At 31.6% G+C, this 12,082-nt stretch overlaps 2 protein-coding genes across 4 annotated transcripts; both read right to left on the bottom strand.

The window, feature by feature from the left end:
- Nucleotides 1-402: 402 nt before the first annotated feature.
- Nucleotides 403-3,498, bottom strand: LOC111427986 (sulfiredoxin). Of its 3 annotated transcripts, none has more exons than XM_023063369.2 (2): nucleotides 1,285-3,498; nucleotides 403-858 (listed from the first exon to the last, which is right to left on the bottom strand). In XM_023063369.2, the coding sequence occupies exons 1-2, from the start codon at nucleotides 1,328-1,330 to the stop codon at nucleotides 521-523; spliced, it is 384 nt and encodes a 127-aa protein (XP_022919137.1). In that variant the 5' UTR covers nucleotides 1,331-3,498; the 3' UTR covers nucleotides 403-520. The 3 variants fall into 3 exon arrangements, with proteins under 3 accessions (XP_022919137.1, XP_071053230.1, XP_071053231.1); XM_071197129.1 differs by having other exon boundaries at nucleotides 1,555-3,498; XM_071197130.1 differs by lacking the exon at nucleotides 1,285-3,498 and adding an exon at nucleotides 965-1,278.
- Nucleotides 3,499-3,577: 79 nt separating this feature from the next.
- Nucleotides 3,578-10,866, bottom strand: LOC111427682 (karyopherin alpha3). The gene is made up of 6 exons (XM_023062915.2): nucleotides 10,424-10,866; nucleotides 9,138-9,836; nucleotides 8,832-9,020; nucleotides 5,742-5,883; nucleotides 5,324-5,685; nucleotides 3,578-5,266 (listed from the first exon to the last, which is right to left on the bottom strand). Exons 1-6 carry the CDS (start codon nucleotides 10,487-10,489, stop codon nucleotides 5,171-5,173), a joined length of 1,554 nt encoding a protein of 517 aa, XP_022918683.1. The 5' UTR covers nucleotides 10,490-10,866; the 3' UTR covers nucleotides 3,578-5,170.
- Nucleotides 10,867-12,082: the final 1,216 nt, after the last annotated feature.

Here is a 12,082-nt window from a genome sequence, read left to right as displayed (position 1 = left end):
TGCGGCTATGGGGCTGCGACAGAGAGTCCAACATCCAAGTAATCCAACGTTTCCAGAACAAAGTTCTAAGGTTAAATAAATATGATTTTGTATATAGCTTTTATTTAAGATTGAGACCAGATTACATTGTATTCTCAAATGTATGCTTGCCCATATAAAAAATACACCGGTAGTCGTCAATAAAAATAAAACAAACGTTTTTCGTTGGCGAAGTTTCGCCAAAACCTGCTACGCGAACGTGCATTATTAAGATTGTGCCAAAGTGCACGGACTCCCCGCGGTCTACTTCAATGTTATTCGTTGCACTTTCTGTAAGAATTTCTGCATATTTTAGTGATCGCGTGAAATTTCTTTTTAAATTTATAAAGACAATCTTAATTAGGTATCAAGAAAAAAGTTAAATTTCTTACTGCAAAATATTTTTTTATTTCAACACAAAGTTTATAAAACTTAAAAAAAAAGTCAAAGCATTCCCATTAACCAGAATATGACCAGAATGTTTTCTTAATACATCTTATTATTAACGTAAATCTGGAGTACTCGCACCTAAATAACATCTAAGATCGCTAATATTAGATTTTATTAGTTTAGCTCGAATCGTTTCTGTATTTAAGCGTTTATGAGCAATATATCTATGACATCCACCAAAACTGTAATAATAATTCCCTCCTTCTTTCCCAACAATCCATAAAACATCGATTGGAGTTACTTGATCGATCGTTTCCGGGTTCGAAATTGCTTCCATTAAAGATTTCACTTTTTCTTCGTTTACTTCCGGCGGAAACGGCCGAATTAATGCGCTTAAAGGAACGTCGTATATCTCGTTTATATTTGCGGCGTGAATACTCGTCATTGTTCCTACAAAAAAACACAAAAAATTGATATGGTGTAAACGATTTGTGTTAATTTAAAAATGTTGGTGCATAAACAAAAAATGTGCGCAAAATAATCTCATTGAACCAACCTGTTAATCCAAGAATGCTTGAATAAAAAAATTTTTTTTTATACCAATGGACAGTGTGCAATTGAAACGAGACTTGCACTATAATCAATGTGTCAATAGTTATTTAAAGAAATCTCTAATGCATTCAGCTCTCGACAAGACCTAATTCCGTAAATGGCAATGCCTTGTCAATAAAAGAACGTTATCGGTTTTACAACACGAACTCTTTTTGTTATATCACCAAAATCACAGATTTAACTCAAATAAATTTAAAAAAAATACATGTATAAATAAAAAAAAAATTGTGCATAAAAATTAGAATTCGTGGTGTCAGCTCTTACTTGAAACAATCTTGAGATAGTTCTTCGTTAAGATCACGGAGATCATTCAAGTGGAGTGTTCACGATCACAATACAAAATAAAAAGTGAGTCGAGTGGCTTAGAGCTACTTGACGTAGCCCCCACTTTTTTTTGTTTGTTATAAAGTATACACAGATAACCAAGCAGTCAATAAACGTATCCTTCGGGAGTTTGCCGATTAATAATGCACGACAACCTCGGGTTTGCATCAACGAGAAATAGTTCATTAAAATATTTAAGAAATAACTCACGATTTTACTATTCTCCAATCACATTTACGTCGGGCGTGGAATATAGTCACGATGCGATCAACCAAGGTTATTATTAGCACCAAATAATGAGAGTCATGACTCAACAAAATTAAAACGATTTATTAAAAAATTTAAGTTTATGATTTTCGTGTAATTATATTTTGTTAAATAAAAAAATTTTAATATTTGATTAAAAGAACATATTCAAGGTTGAATTCTTTGTGAATTGGGAGATAACTTAGGGTTTATATGTTATTTTTAGAACTTCTCATAATCTTTATTGAGCGAATCTAAACATTTTAATAAATTTAAAAGCAGAATACGTATGTTTGAAATCTTCAAGATATAATGAATCTCCAAAAATACCGCCTCGACCGTAAGAGACCTCTGCGATTAATACATCTCGAAACCACGAAGTTTTATCTTTCTTCTTTATCTATCATCTCAGCCACAAGCGGTTTTCGCTGCTCCACGACTCAAAGTTGTGATGTTTTATCACTTTCGAGTGTGATATATAGCAGCCGAATATGTCTTTGCTTAAAATCTTTAAGATATGGCTGTGAGCAGTTTCTGCTGCAACACATCCCAATACTGTGAAGTTTTCTTCTTTGATAAACGTGATCAAGACATGATAGGTGGAACGAGTCTGAAATATACCTGCTCATTAATGCGGATGTGTCTTGCCATTTTCTTTAATCAGGTTTTTACAACAAACCAATTCGTTGGATATGGCACGGAGGTTATTAGCCCAATAGAATAAAGTGTTCCTTTCATCATCGAATTTCGCAAGAATCGTTTGATCTCCAAGATATCGATTAACCTTATACTAGTGCTACTGCCAAGAAGGTTTCAACCTAAGACCTGAATAGATTAGCAACAATTAATTCAAAATGCCTTATTAGTGCTTGTGTCGTTATCGCGATTATTTCATTCTGGTGAGTTAGGTTGGTTTGACAATCGATTTCTTCAGGGTGGCCCAAGTCGTGTCTTTGACTCCAGGATATCCTACAATTGACACGTCGTAGTACGCATGCAAGACGTATGTGACAACCTAAGACAATAGCCTCGTGAGTTGCGATTAACGAATTACGGGTGTTAAGATTTCGGCGGTAACTATTTGTTACGGCGTTAAATGATGATCTTGAAGATCATTTGTGACAATTTCATTCAAATCACACTGCCTTATTTCCTGGTTCCGGCTTTTCAAAGGAATTCAATTCTCTAGGATTAACACTGAATCATATCCTATCGTAAAATATTTGCAAACAATTGTATACAAGGTAAGACAATTATTGAGTGGGTTTGTAAAGGTTTATGGATAAAATTAGGGATTACATACAAATTTGTAGTCACAGAAAAGTGCAACTCATGATCATGTAAAATTCAAGTATTTGTTGTAGACTCTATCCAAAGAGGCTAGCGATATGATATATAATTTGCTATTGTATAAATTGTTTCACATCATTAGTATCATTAGTAGAAATTAGTAACACAAGCTATAAAAGCAGTTAATACTACGCAAATTCAAAACATGCAATTATTTTTTATTGTACATTTTTTTCTTCTTAAACAGGCTGAGTCAAAGTATCAATGTAGTATTTGTGATGTTAGAGTGATACTAATTATAAAAACTTACCAGAAGTGAAATAAGTTATGGATGGCATGATTAAAAAATTAATTTGACACCTTTCAATGTTTTTATTTCAATTCATTGTTATCTAGATTCCGATTAATACTTTGATTCACCCTGTATAATCTACCCCAACGCATCAATTTTACCTGTAAATCTTTTAAATACAAGAAAATCACATTTTTGGTAAAAATCTACATCTCAAGACTACCGACCGCACTCGAAATGCTTCCTTGCTTTTGAAAGATTTTTATTTGTTGTTCAATGTAAGTATCAACGTAAATTATTATATAATTTCTCTAAAAATATTCATGCAATCAATTAATAATTAGTATTTGTTAGTTTACTATTTAGAATTAATCTAATAAAGATATTTAAATAAAATTTCATCAATTCTGTGATTTGAAAATGATTTATTCATTATAAATGTACATACATAATAAGGGAATTATGTATTATTTCGCAGAATAAAAGGGGATGATGTTAAATTAAGCCTACAAGGACACAAACTTTGTAATAAGAATTCTTTACGGTTAAAAAAAGTAAAAACAGCCTCTTAACGTACCTTTTTCATAATGCATTATTTATTATTCTTTCTTTTTTAAATATCTTAAACAGAAAAATAAAGATGGTATGTCAAAGAAACAAGTTTTAACAAGTTTTTGTTAGCAATTACTTACTTTAAATTTTTTCATTGTACCTCAAACGCAAAGTTACAATAAAACCATATGTTACAATTTTGTATAGAAATTAATCTCGACTCTTTAATATAGTAATAGGAAAAAAGGGAATTAAAAAAAACGATTTCTTTCTTCTATTCTTATTTATGAGTACGCATAATAAACGTCAATTTTCAATTTATCTATTTAGGACAAGATTATTATTAATTTTAATTAAATGAAAATGACCAGCAGCCTAAAAAATTTGTCCGAAACAAAAATTATTAATAAAATTAATAAACGTTACGCGTTTTAATTAATACGAGGAAATTAATAACTTTTCAACACTAGTTTTTCGTTTTAATTGCCAACAACCCGGCGTTATTATTTAAACAGCAAACAAAATGTACTTTTTATTTATTTACGCATAATGTTTATTACCTAAATAATTACACCAATCCCCAAAACTACAACAAACAAAAAATATTAAGAAAAATAATAAGAAAAATAAAGAAATAAATAGCACAAACCAGTATTGAAAAATATGAAAAAGAAGAATATACCCCATAAACAAATTTAATACATTATGGGCGACTGGTAAATTTCATAAATAATTCGATAAATACCTACATTGACATTTATTATCGTCTTTTGGTGAAGTAAAAGATCTGCACGCGATATACGCCTTATTATTTTTATTTTAAATATATATTTTTTACATAAATATAGTCTTTAATAAAAAAATTTTTTAAAAACAAATTTATTAGCTTGATTCCTATAAACAAATTCTTTCTTTTATAAGAAAAAAAATTTCTCTTACGTGCAAAAAAATTATTTAAAAAAAACCAATCGGGTTCAGATCTTTTCCGTATGCTCGATCATTTTAGTAATCATCATTTCCCGACGTTTCCGTTTCCATCGAATCTTTCAGTCGCAATGTGTCTCATCGTAGCGCGCCCCTCGTTAATTATTAATTTTATTTATTTTTGCAACAAAACTAAATAACGAATACTGAGAGAACGTTTTAGTAATTTTTTTTTAAGAATTTACATCGGTATAAAAATTCTCTATATACAAACATATATATGGAGCAACCCGGACGGACACTCAAACAAAAAAAAATTATAACTATGAAAAGAAAAATTATTAACCGAGTAATAAACGGTTTATACTATTTATTTATACGACGGGATAACGCGTTGGTAAAATGATCGGACATGGTTTCCCCTATTCATTAATTTTTTTTAATAGTCACTTATGTTTCTTTCTTTTTTTAAAATAAATGGAAGCGTTTTCGAGTGAAATATGTTTCATACGAACGTAAGGATCAGAATTTAAAACCTTCATTCGGCACGTTCGTCGCAGTACCAAATTCGAAATCAGCAACACCAGGTGATGGCACTATTGAAGGATCATCATCAATCTAAAATCATTTTCATTAATTAAATTCAATTCTTTTTTTTAATTTTAATCCACTTACATCGCCATTAAAGTAATTTTCAATGATATCATACGCCAATTTATAAATTTCGATATTGTCATGATTCTGTAGGTTCTCAATTTTATCCAAGCCGTTGCACTCCTCGATCATCGCGCACAATTGTTCTACGTCCGGTCCGGCCATTTTTAACATATTTATGATACCATCAAGTACAACTTGAATAACTTGGGCGTCTTTACATGTCAGTAAGTCGCAGAACGGTGGAATAACACCCGCTCTAATTAATTTTGCAACTTGCTCTCTACTACCTCCTATTGTCAAATTACTAATTGCCCAAGCGGCTTCTTTTTGCGTTTGAAATTCACCTTTACTCAAATTCAAAATAATTGCTGGTAACAAATCTATAACAAAAAAAATATTAAGAAGTCTAGAATTAATGGATTAAAAATAAATTCACCAGCATCAATGACAGCTTGAACTTGAGATTGATTTCCAGCTGTAATATTTGACAAGAACCATACAGCTTCTTTGCATATTTTATCTTTTGAATGATTTAATAGGCTTGGCAAATAAGATAACACCTCGCAGTTTAACACAACCTTAATTAATGCAAATTAATAAAATATTCATTTTTAGGTTATGTACAGGGTGGGTTAATTTAGGTGTTATTATAGATGGGCTATCTCAGAAACTATAAGAGGTCTATCTTGTTTTGTTTTTAAATTGTATGTATGTAAGACACTTTTTTGAGTAGAATATACTGCTGTTGAAAAATTTTAAACATAGCTGATAATTTTTGAGATACAACATATATATAAATTACATATACATAGAATACATTGGAGTCCACTTTGAAGATGATACAGTCTTCATATCCCCATTGAAACGCTCCCAGTTTATGATCCCTAATCTTCCTGTATCTCACCCAATTTCAAAAGAAAAGGTTGCTAATACCCAAAAACTTCAAAATTTGATGTTTGGGGAGAACTGGGAAAATACACGTGCCTGCACCAAAACGGTGGTCCTAGCGATCGGCATTCGGTATGTGTTGCTACTTTTGATACCAGGTCTAGGTACAATGAATCCAATTCGAGCAAGAAATGAAGGTGAATAAATAGTACAATTGACGATGTTCGATAAAAATTTTCTACTAGCATCTTCTCTACAATTACACATTACAACACATTACAATCAAGGTGTCGTAATAGATCATTCAGATAAATATTGAAAAGAAGGAGACCCAGGTTGGAACCCTATGGAACACCAGTGCCAGCAGTGAACGTATCAGATTTAAAACTCATATAGCAAAGTCTATTGAAGACATAAAATCCAAGAATGCAGAGTTTAGAAAGAAGTATTCCATAATCTAATCTATTAAATGTCTTTGTAAAATTTGTGTAAATTATATCAACTTGTAGCCGTTTATCCATGTGCTCGCTGATAAACTGCGTTACCTCTGCTAAATTAGTCATAGTTGAACGACCAGTCATAAATTCGTGCTGATGATCAGATATACAGGGTGTATCAGGTATGAGTAGAAAAAGATTGAGGGATTATAGGTCCCTTTTTATGAATAAAAAATTCTTATAACACAATGTTGCGTTGCAAGGGTTTGAAAGTTTAAGTACTGCTGTATAAAGAATTATACTAAGCAGGCTTTGCTTATGTATATAGCTTTAATTTGACACATATAAGTCATTTTTCAGTCATTTCATAAATTTATCACTCTTTAATGTGAAAATTTACAAAAATTTAGGTTTTAATAAATAAACTTGCTATTAAAAACAACAAAATTACAAAACTAGAAACAAATTAGAAATTGCAAAGCAAAGCCTGCTTGGTATAATTCATTAACCAGTAGTACTCAAACTTCTGAACCCTTAACTTTATTGTATCATATCTTAAGAAGGACAAAGAATGGGACATTGTGTTATAAGAATTTTTTATTCAGAAAGAGGAGACCTATAACCCCTCAAATTTTTTCTACTCATACCTGATACACCCTGTATATGGGCGAACGCAGTAGCCCATTCTGGAGTATAGCAACATCTTTGTTGCATCATCAAGACCTTTGAGCAATTGTTCAAAATGCTAATAGGTCAGAAATTTTCAATACTAAATCTATCTCCCTTTTTAAAAACTGGCGTTATCCGAGTTTTTTTTCCATATCGCAGGAAAAGCTTTTGTTTTTAAGCATAAATTAAATATAAAGGTTAAAGGTCTGCTGAGGAAGGGTGCCCAATCTTTAATAATAAAACTTGAGAGACCGTCGACGCCAGCAGTAAACACATTTTTCAATCGTATACAGATCTCTACTTCCTCGTCAGAAAATGGAGTAATGTAGAAGGATCCAGGACAGTTGATTTGCTGGTTACAGTTATTGATAGTTGTAGGTCCAGGAAGGCTTCAGAAAACAAGACAGAGAAGGATTGCACTATTCCCAGGAGATCAGAGATTTCGGCACAAGCAAAGGTTATACAGCCTGGAATACGCGACTTACCATGTTTCTGATTCATGTAACGCCAGAACTTTTTGGAGTCGGTGGATATACAATTTTCACAATTTTAATTATTCATTAATTAATACGTTTTTTGTAGTTTTAATAAACAAACTTTACTTACTAACCATTTCTTATTGGTGAACAAAGTCAGGGATAAGGCGCTGAGAAATTTAAATTAACTATTCAAAGCTTTTATTTGTTGGTACAAAACCAACTTTATCCTGCATAATGGCGCAAAACCAACTTTATTCTGTCATATTTGTGCAAAACCATATAGCAACTATGTAGTATTTACTGTCCAAACCCGCCTGCTATAATCAAAATTTTGAACATTAGCGCTAAAAATATATAATCACAACTCTTTTCAGTAACATCATAATCAACTATATTTTGTATTACAAAAAAAACTTTGTATTATATCCCATGGCCCCTCTTCACTATGGCTCATACTGGGCCACTAGAATGGTCGCCATGATGGCCACCATTGATGATGGCTAGCATGTTTGCTTCCACACAGTGGTATAGTCTAGAGTCTAGATGGCCCACTGTGTGAACATGCCACTGCGCAGTTAGCTGCGCATGATGGCGCCCTTTGATGTGTAGTGTCCGACCGCTCCCAGCCATCCTTTGCCATTACCAGGCCCCTCTACACAATGGCGATGGCTCGCAGTGGTCCATGATAAGATAAGCCATAGTGAAGAGAGGCCATCAAAAATCACTATGTATGTCTAAAATTTTTCAACAGCAGTATATTCTACTTAAAAAAGTGTCTTAAGAACGTATCAACCCCATTTCTCAAACTTCAAAAATAAACAAAATATGAGCATTTTTCACTCATCACGAAAATTTCACTTTTTGGCTATAACTTTTTAAGTTAAAGATTGATGTTATCAAAAGTAGATAGAGGTTTAGTGTTTGTGAGATTGGATTAGTCTCAAAAAAAAGAGACTAGGACATGGCGCCTACTTTTTTCGTATCTCTTATAGTTTTTGAGATAGCCTATAATAACACCCAAATTTGCCCACCTGTACAAATAAAAAAACTTACTTGTGTTTGTTCATCAGTACCGGTTACAATATTTCCCACCGCCCTTAATGCAGCCGTCTGCACTTTAACATCTTTATGAGAAAGTAAAGGTATTAATTTGGGTACTACACCGCTATCTATCACCATTTGAATCTGTTCATTTCCACCATCCGTTAAATAACTTAATGCCCAAACTGTATCTATTAAAATCTATAATAAAAATTAAAATATTACAAACCATTGATTTTATTATTATAATACAGTATAACCTCGATATAACTGATCACATATTAATCAAGGTTTTACCATATTATTTAAACTACTTACATTTACATCTACGTGATGTATTAACGCATTCAAAGCGGGCAGTAATTTTTTAATCGTATGAATGGGCGGTGCAGGATCTTTGTTTCTACACAAATTAACAATAACCCAAGTAACGTTCCTTAAGAACGTTATGGGTATTTCCGGTTTGAGAAACGACAATAAAGGATCGACGATACCCAACTCAATGACATAATCCCTAAGACATGGTCCATCCCCGATAATATTACCCAAAGCCCATACGGATTGTTCGCAAACGTTCGTTTGCGGCGATTTTAACAATTCCAAAAATAATGGTACCGCTCCGGCTTGCACCACTCGATTGGTTTGGGCCGAATTTCCAGACGCAATGTTCGTTAGCGCCCATGCTGCTTCGAATTGTAACGCGGGGTTCGTGTGTTCCTTTAAGCATCGGACGAGTATTGGGAGGATGTTGCTGGCGATGAGAGCGTCGATCGGGGGATTCCGATCGGATGAGAGTAATTTTCGGGCTGATTGGACAGCTGAAAGCTGGATTTGTGGGTTTGAGAAGTCGGACGCTTGGGCGACGAGATCTTCGAGTTTGATGTTGACGAGACTCTTATCGGCGTCGTCTTCGTCTGTTGAATCTGTTATTGGGACGTTTCGTCGTTTTTGTAACGTTTCCTCTCGTTTATTTTTTCTAAGTTCAACAGTTACTTCGTTACGTCTCCTTCGCATCTCCTAGAGATAATCATTTTTATATAAAATTCTATATTTATTTGTTTAAATATATTAAGAGTTATGAAACAAATCTAATTGTAAGTAGTTATTTTAAGAAAATCAGTCAAAACAAAGTTATAATTCCAAAAATATACACAACAGAAAGTTTGGTTTTAAGGTGTTAGAGGATGACGTGGTTAAAAAAAAACAATTTTTAAAAACACGAGATAATGAAGTTATTTCTTATCACAAAGAATCGTATATTTTCAAGTGTCTAATCATAATAGGACAATGTGCAACTAAACTATTATGAACGCTCTAGAAAGTGAGGTTATGTTTAAAAAGTAATAAATAAAAACTTAATTCCTAAGAATTTCCACATAACTCAATCAATCCCAAATGGAAATATTTAAGGAAAATTACTAACGATTGGATAAACGTAAAAATAAGGCCACATTTGACATGTGTAAGAAAAAAAATGACCTTTACATTTTTCATTTCCACGTTACACCCCCCCAAATGAAATCAATTAATCCAAACCTCTCACCTCGTTAATTTCTTAATTACAATAAAAAGAACCCCACGAATTGATAAAAAATAGTACTTACATCTTGATCCTTGCCTTTGTTCTTGAACACTTGCATTCGATTCTTGAAGTGCGATTCGGACGCCATTTTCGACGTAATTTGACAATGTGATAACCGTTCACTAAAAATGCCGGCTAAACTGGGTATAGTATGTATAGATATTTTGGGTTGTTCGCGACGCAAAGAGAGAGAGTCTGTCGTCGTTGCGCTCGATCGTGTTTCGGTACCACTCTATATACAAAAGTTTCAATGGTACATAATCCGGCCTCTATCTTATTGCTTCGCTTCGTAGCTCGGTTTCGATGACGGATGAATTATTTTTTTTTACAACAACTCGCTTTCTCAGTTCATCTCGAAACAGCAACGACGACGTGTTATTTCGTTTTCGCTTGTTCCTTTTTTTTAATAAATCGCGAATGTCAAACGCGGCACATGTCAAATGGAAACCGAGCACAGTGCTGCCGTCTTTTACGTTTACGGCCAATATGGCGAAATTCAATTTCCTTTTAAGTCTTGTTTACACGATCGGTCATTATAACGAATCATTTTATTACAAATTAGAATTTAGTTTGTTTATATTTATTATTTTTAATGTTGTTTTAAGATAGTAACAAAGTCAATATTTCTTTTAATACAAAAATTGGTTCATTTTATAATTATTAAGATAAAATTAATTTGACGTGTAAATGTGACTTTAAGGCTAAGTTCATTAGCTTAAATATTTTATTTTAATTTTTTAAATTATTTAATAAAATTAATTAAAATATTTTGTAATTATTATAATAATTTTATAACATTATTTAATAATCAATATTATTTTTATTTTTTATTGTTTTTATACTAAGAGGAGTGAATATAAAACTTAGATATTTATTAACAAAAAAATGTAAATACTTTAATATTAATTATAATTATTTTAAACATCAATCTCAGGTACTATCCAATTCTAAATTTTTTAATATTTACGTATATTAATCACTTTAACCCAATAATTAAATCTGTATTTCTATTCCAAATTATCACCATATGAAATCTCAGCTATGCTGTTATCACTAATAACATTAATATTAATTAATAATGATTCCTTGACATTATTATCACAGTTGGTTACTCCTGTTAGAATACTCCCATGATTTCTCTTTATATGCCTACAAAAAAGTACACATTATAACATAACTTTATTAATAAAAGTGATATCGTTGGATTCATTGGATAATCCAAGTAATGATGTATTTCTTGTAAAGGTTTTTCTGATCCAATATCTTACCTCCTTTTTCAGAGGCGAAACTTATGAATTACTACTTAACTTAGGATCTTTATTTAATTCTAAGAAAACCTAATTGACTCAAATTGAAATAACCTAACCTATAAGTTCAAAATGCTGTCAAAATAAAGAAAGCTCAATTTTAGTTACAAACTTAAAATAATCCTCTTAATTTAAATTATAATTTTGAGAAAATTGCAAGGTGCTTCTTACTTTAATAACATTTATTGTAATTATAAATAACTTTCAATAACATGTTCATGAATTAATAAACAATGACTTAAACCTGTATTGAATTTAATTGTTCATTGTTAAAAGAAAATATTTTAATACTTCAATAATTTTATTAATATACTAATAAAAGAATTTTATTGTTTAATTTATAAATTATTTAAAATGTTTTTTTAATGATTATA

Source organism: Onthophagus taurus, chromosome 6 (assembly GCF_036711975.1).
Source record: "Onthophagus taurus isolate NC chromosome 6, IU_Otau_3.0, whole genome shotgun sequence".
Lineage (NCBI taxonomy): Eukaryota > Metazoa > Arthropoda > Insecta > Coleoptera > Scarabaeidae > Onthophagus > Onthophagus taurus.
Note: the sequence above shows the minus strand (reverse complement) of the source record. Positions and strands in the feature narration are given on the sequence as shown.

Coding starts and splice junctions, on each gene's coding strand:
- LOC111427682 (XM_023062915.2), bottom strand. CDS start 10,489: ATGGCGTCCGAATCGCACTTCAAGAATCGAATGCAAGTGTTCAAGAAC. Junction 9,021..9,137: donor TACATCACGTAGATGTAAAT/GTAAGTAGTTTA, acceptor TTTTTATTATAG/ATTTTAATAGATACAGTTTG. Junction 5,267..5,323: donor AAAATTACTTTAATGGCGAT/GTAAGTGGATTA, acceptor AAATGATTTTAG/ATTGATGATGATCCTTCAAT.
- LOC111427986 (XM_023063369.2), bottom strand. CDS start 1,330: ATGATCTCCGTGATCTTAACGAAGAACTATCTCAAGATTGTTTCAA. Junction 859..1,284: donor CTATCTCAAGATTGTTTCAA/GTAAGAGCTGAC, acceptor GTTTTTTTGTAG/GAACAATGACGAGTATTCAC.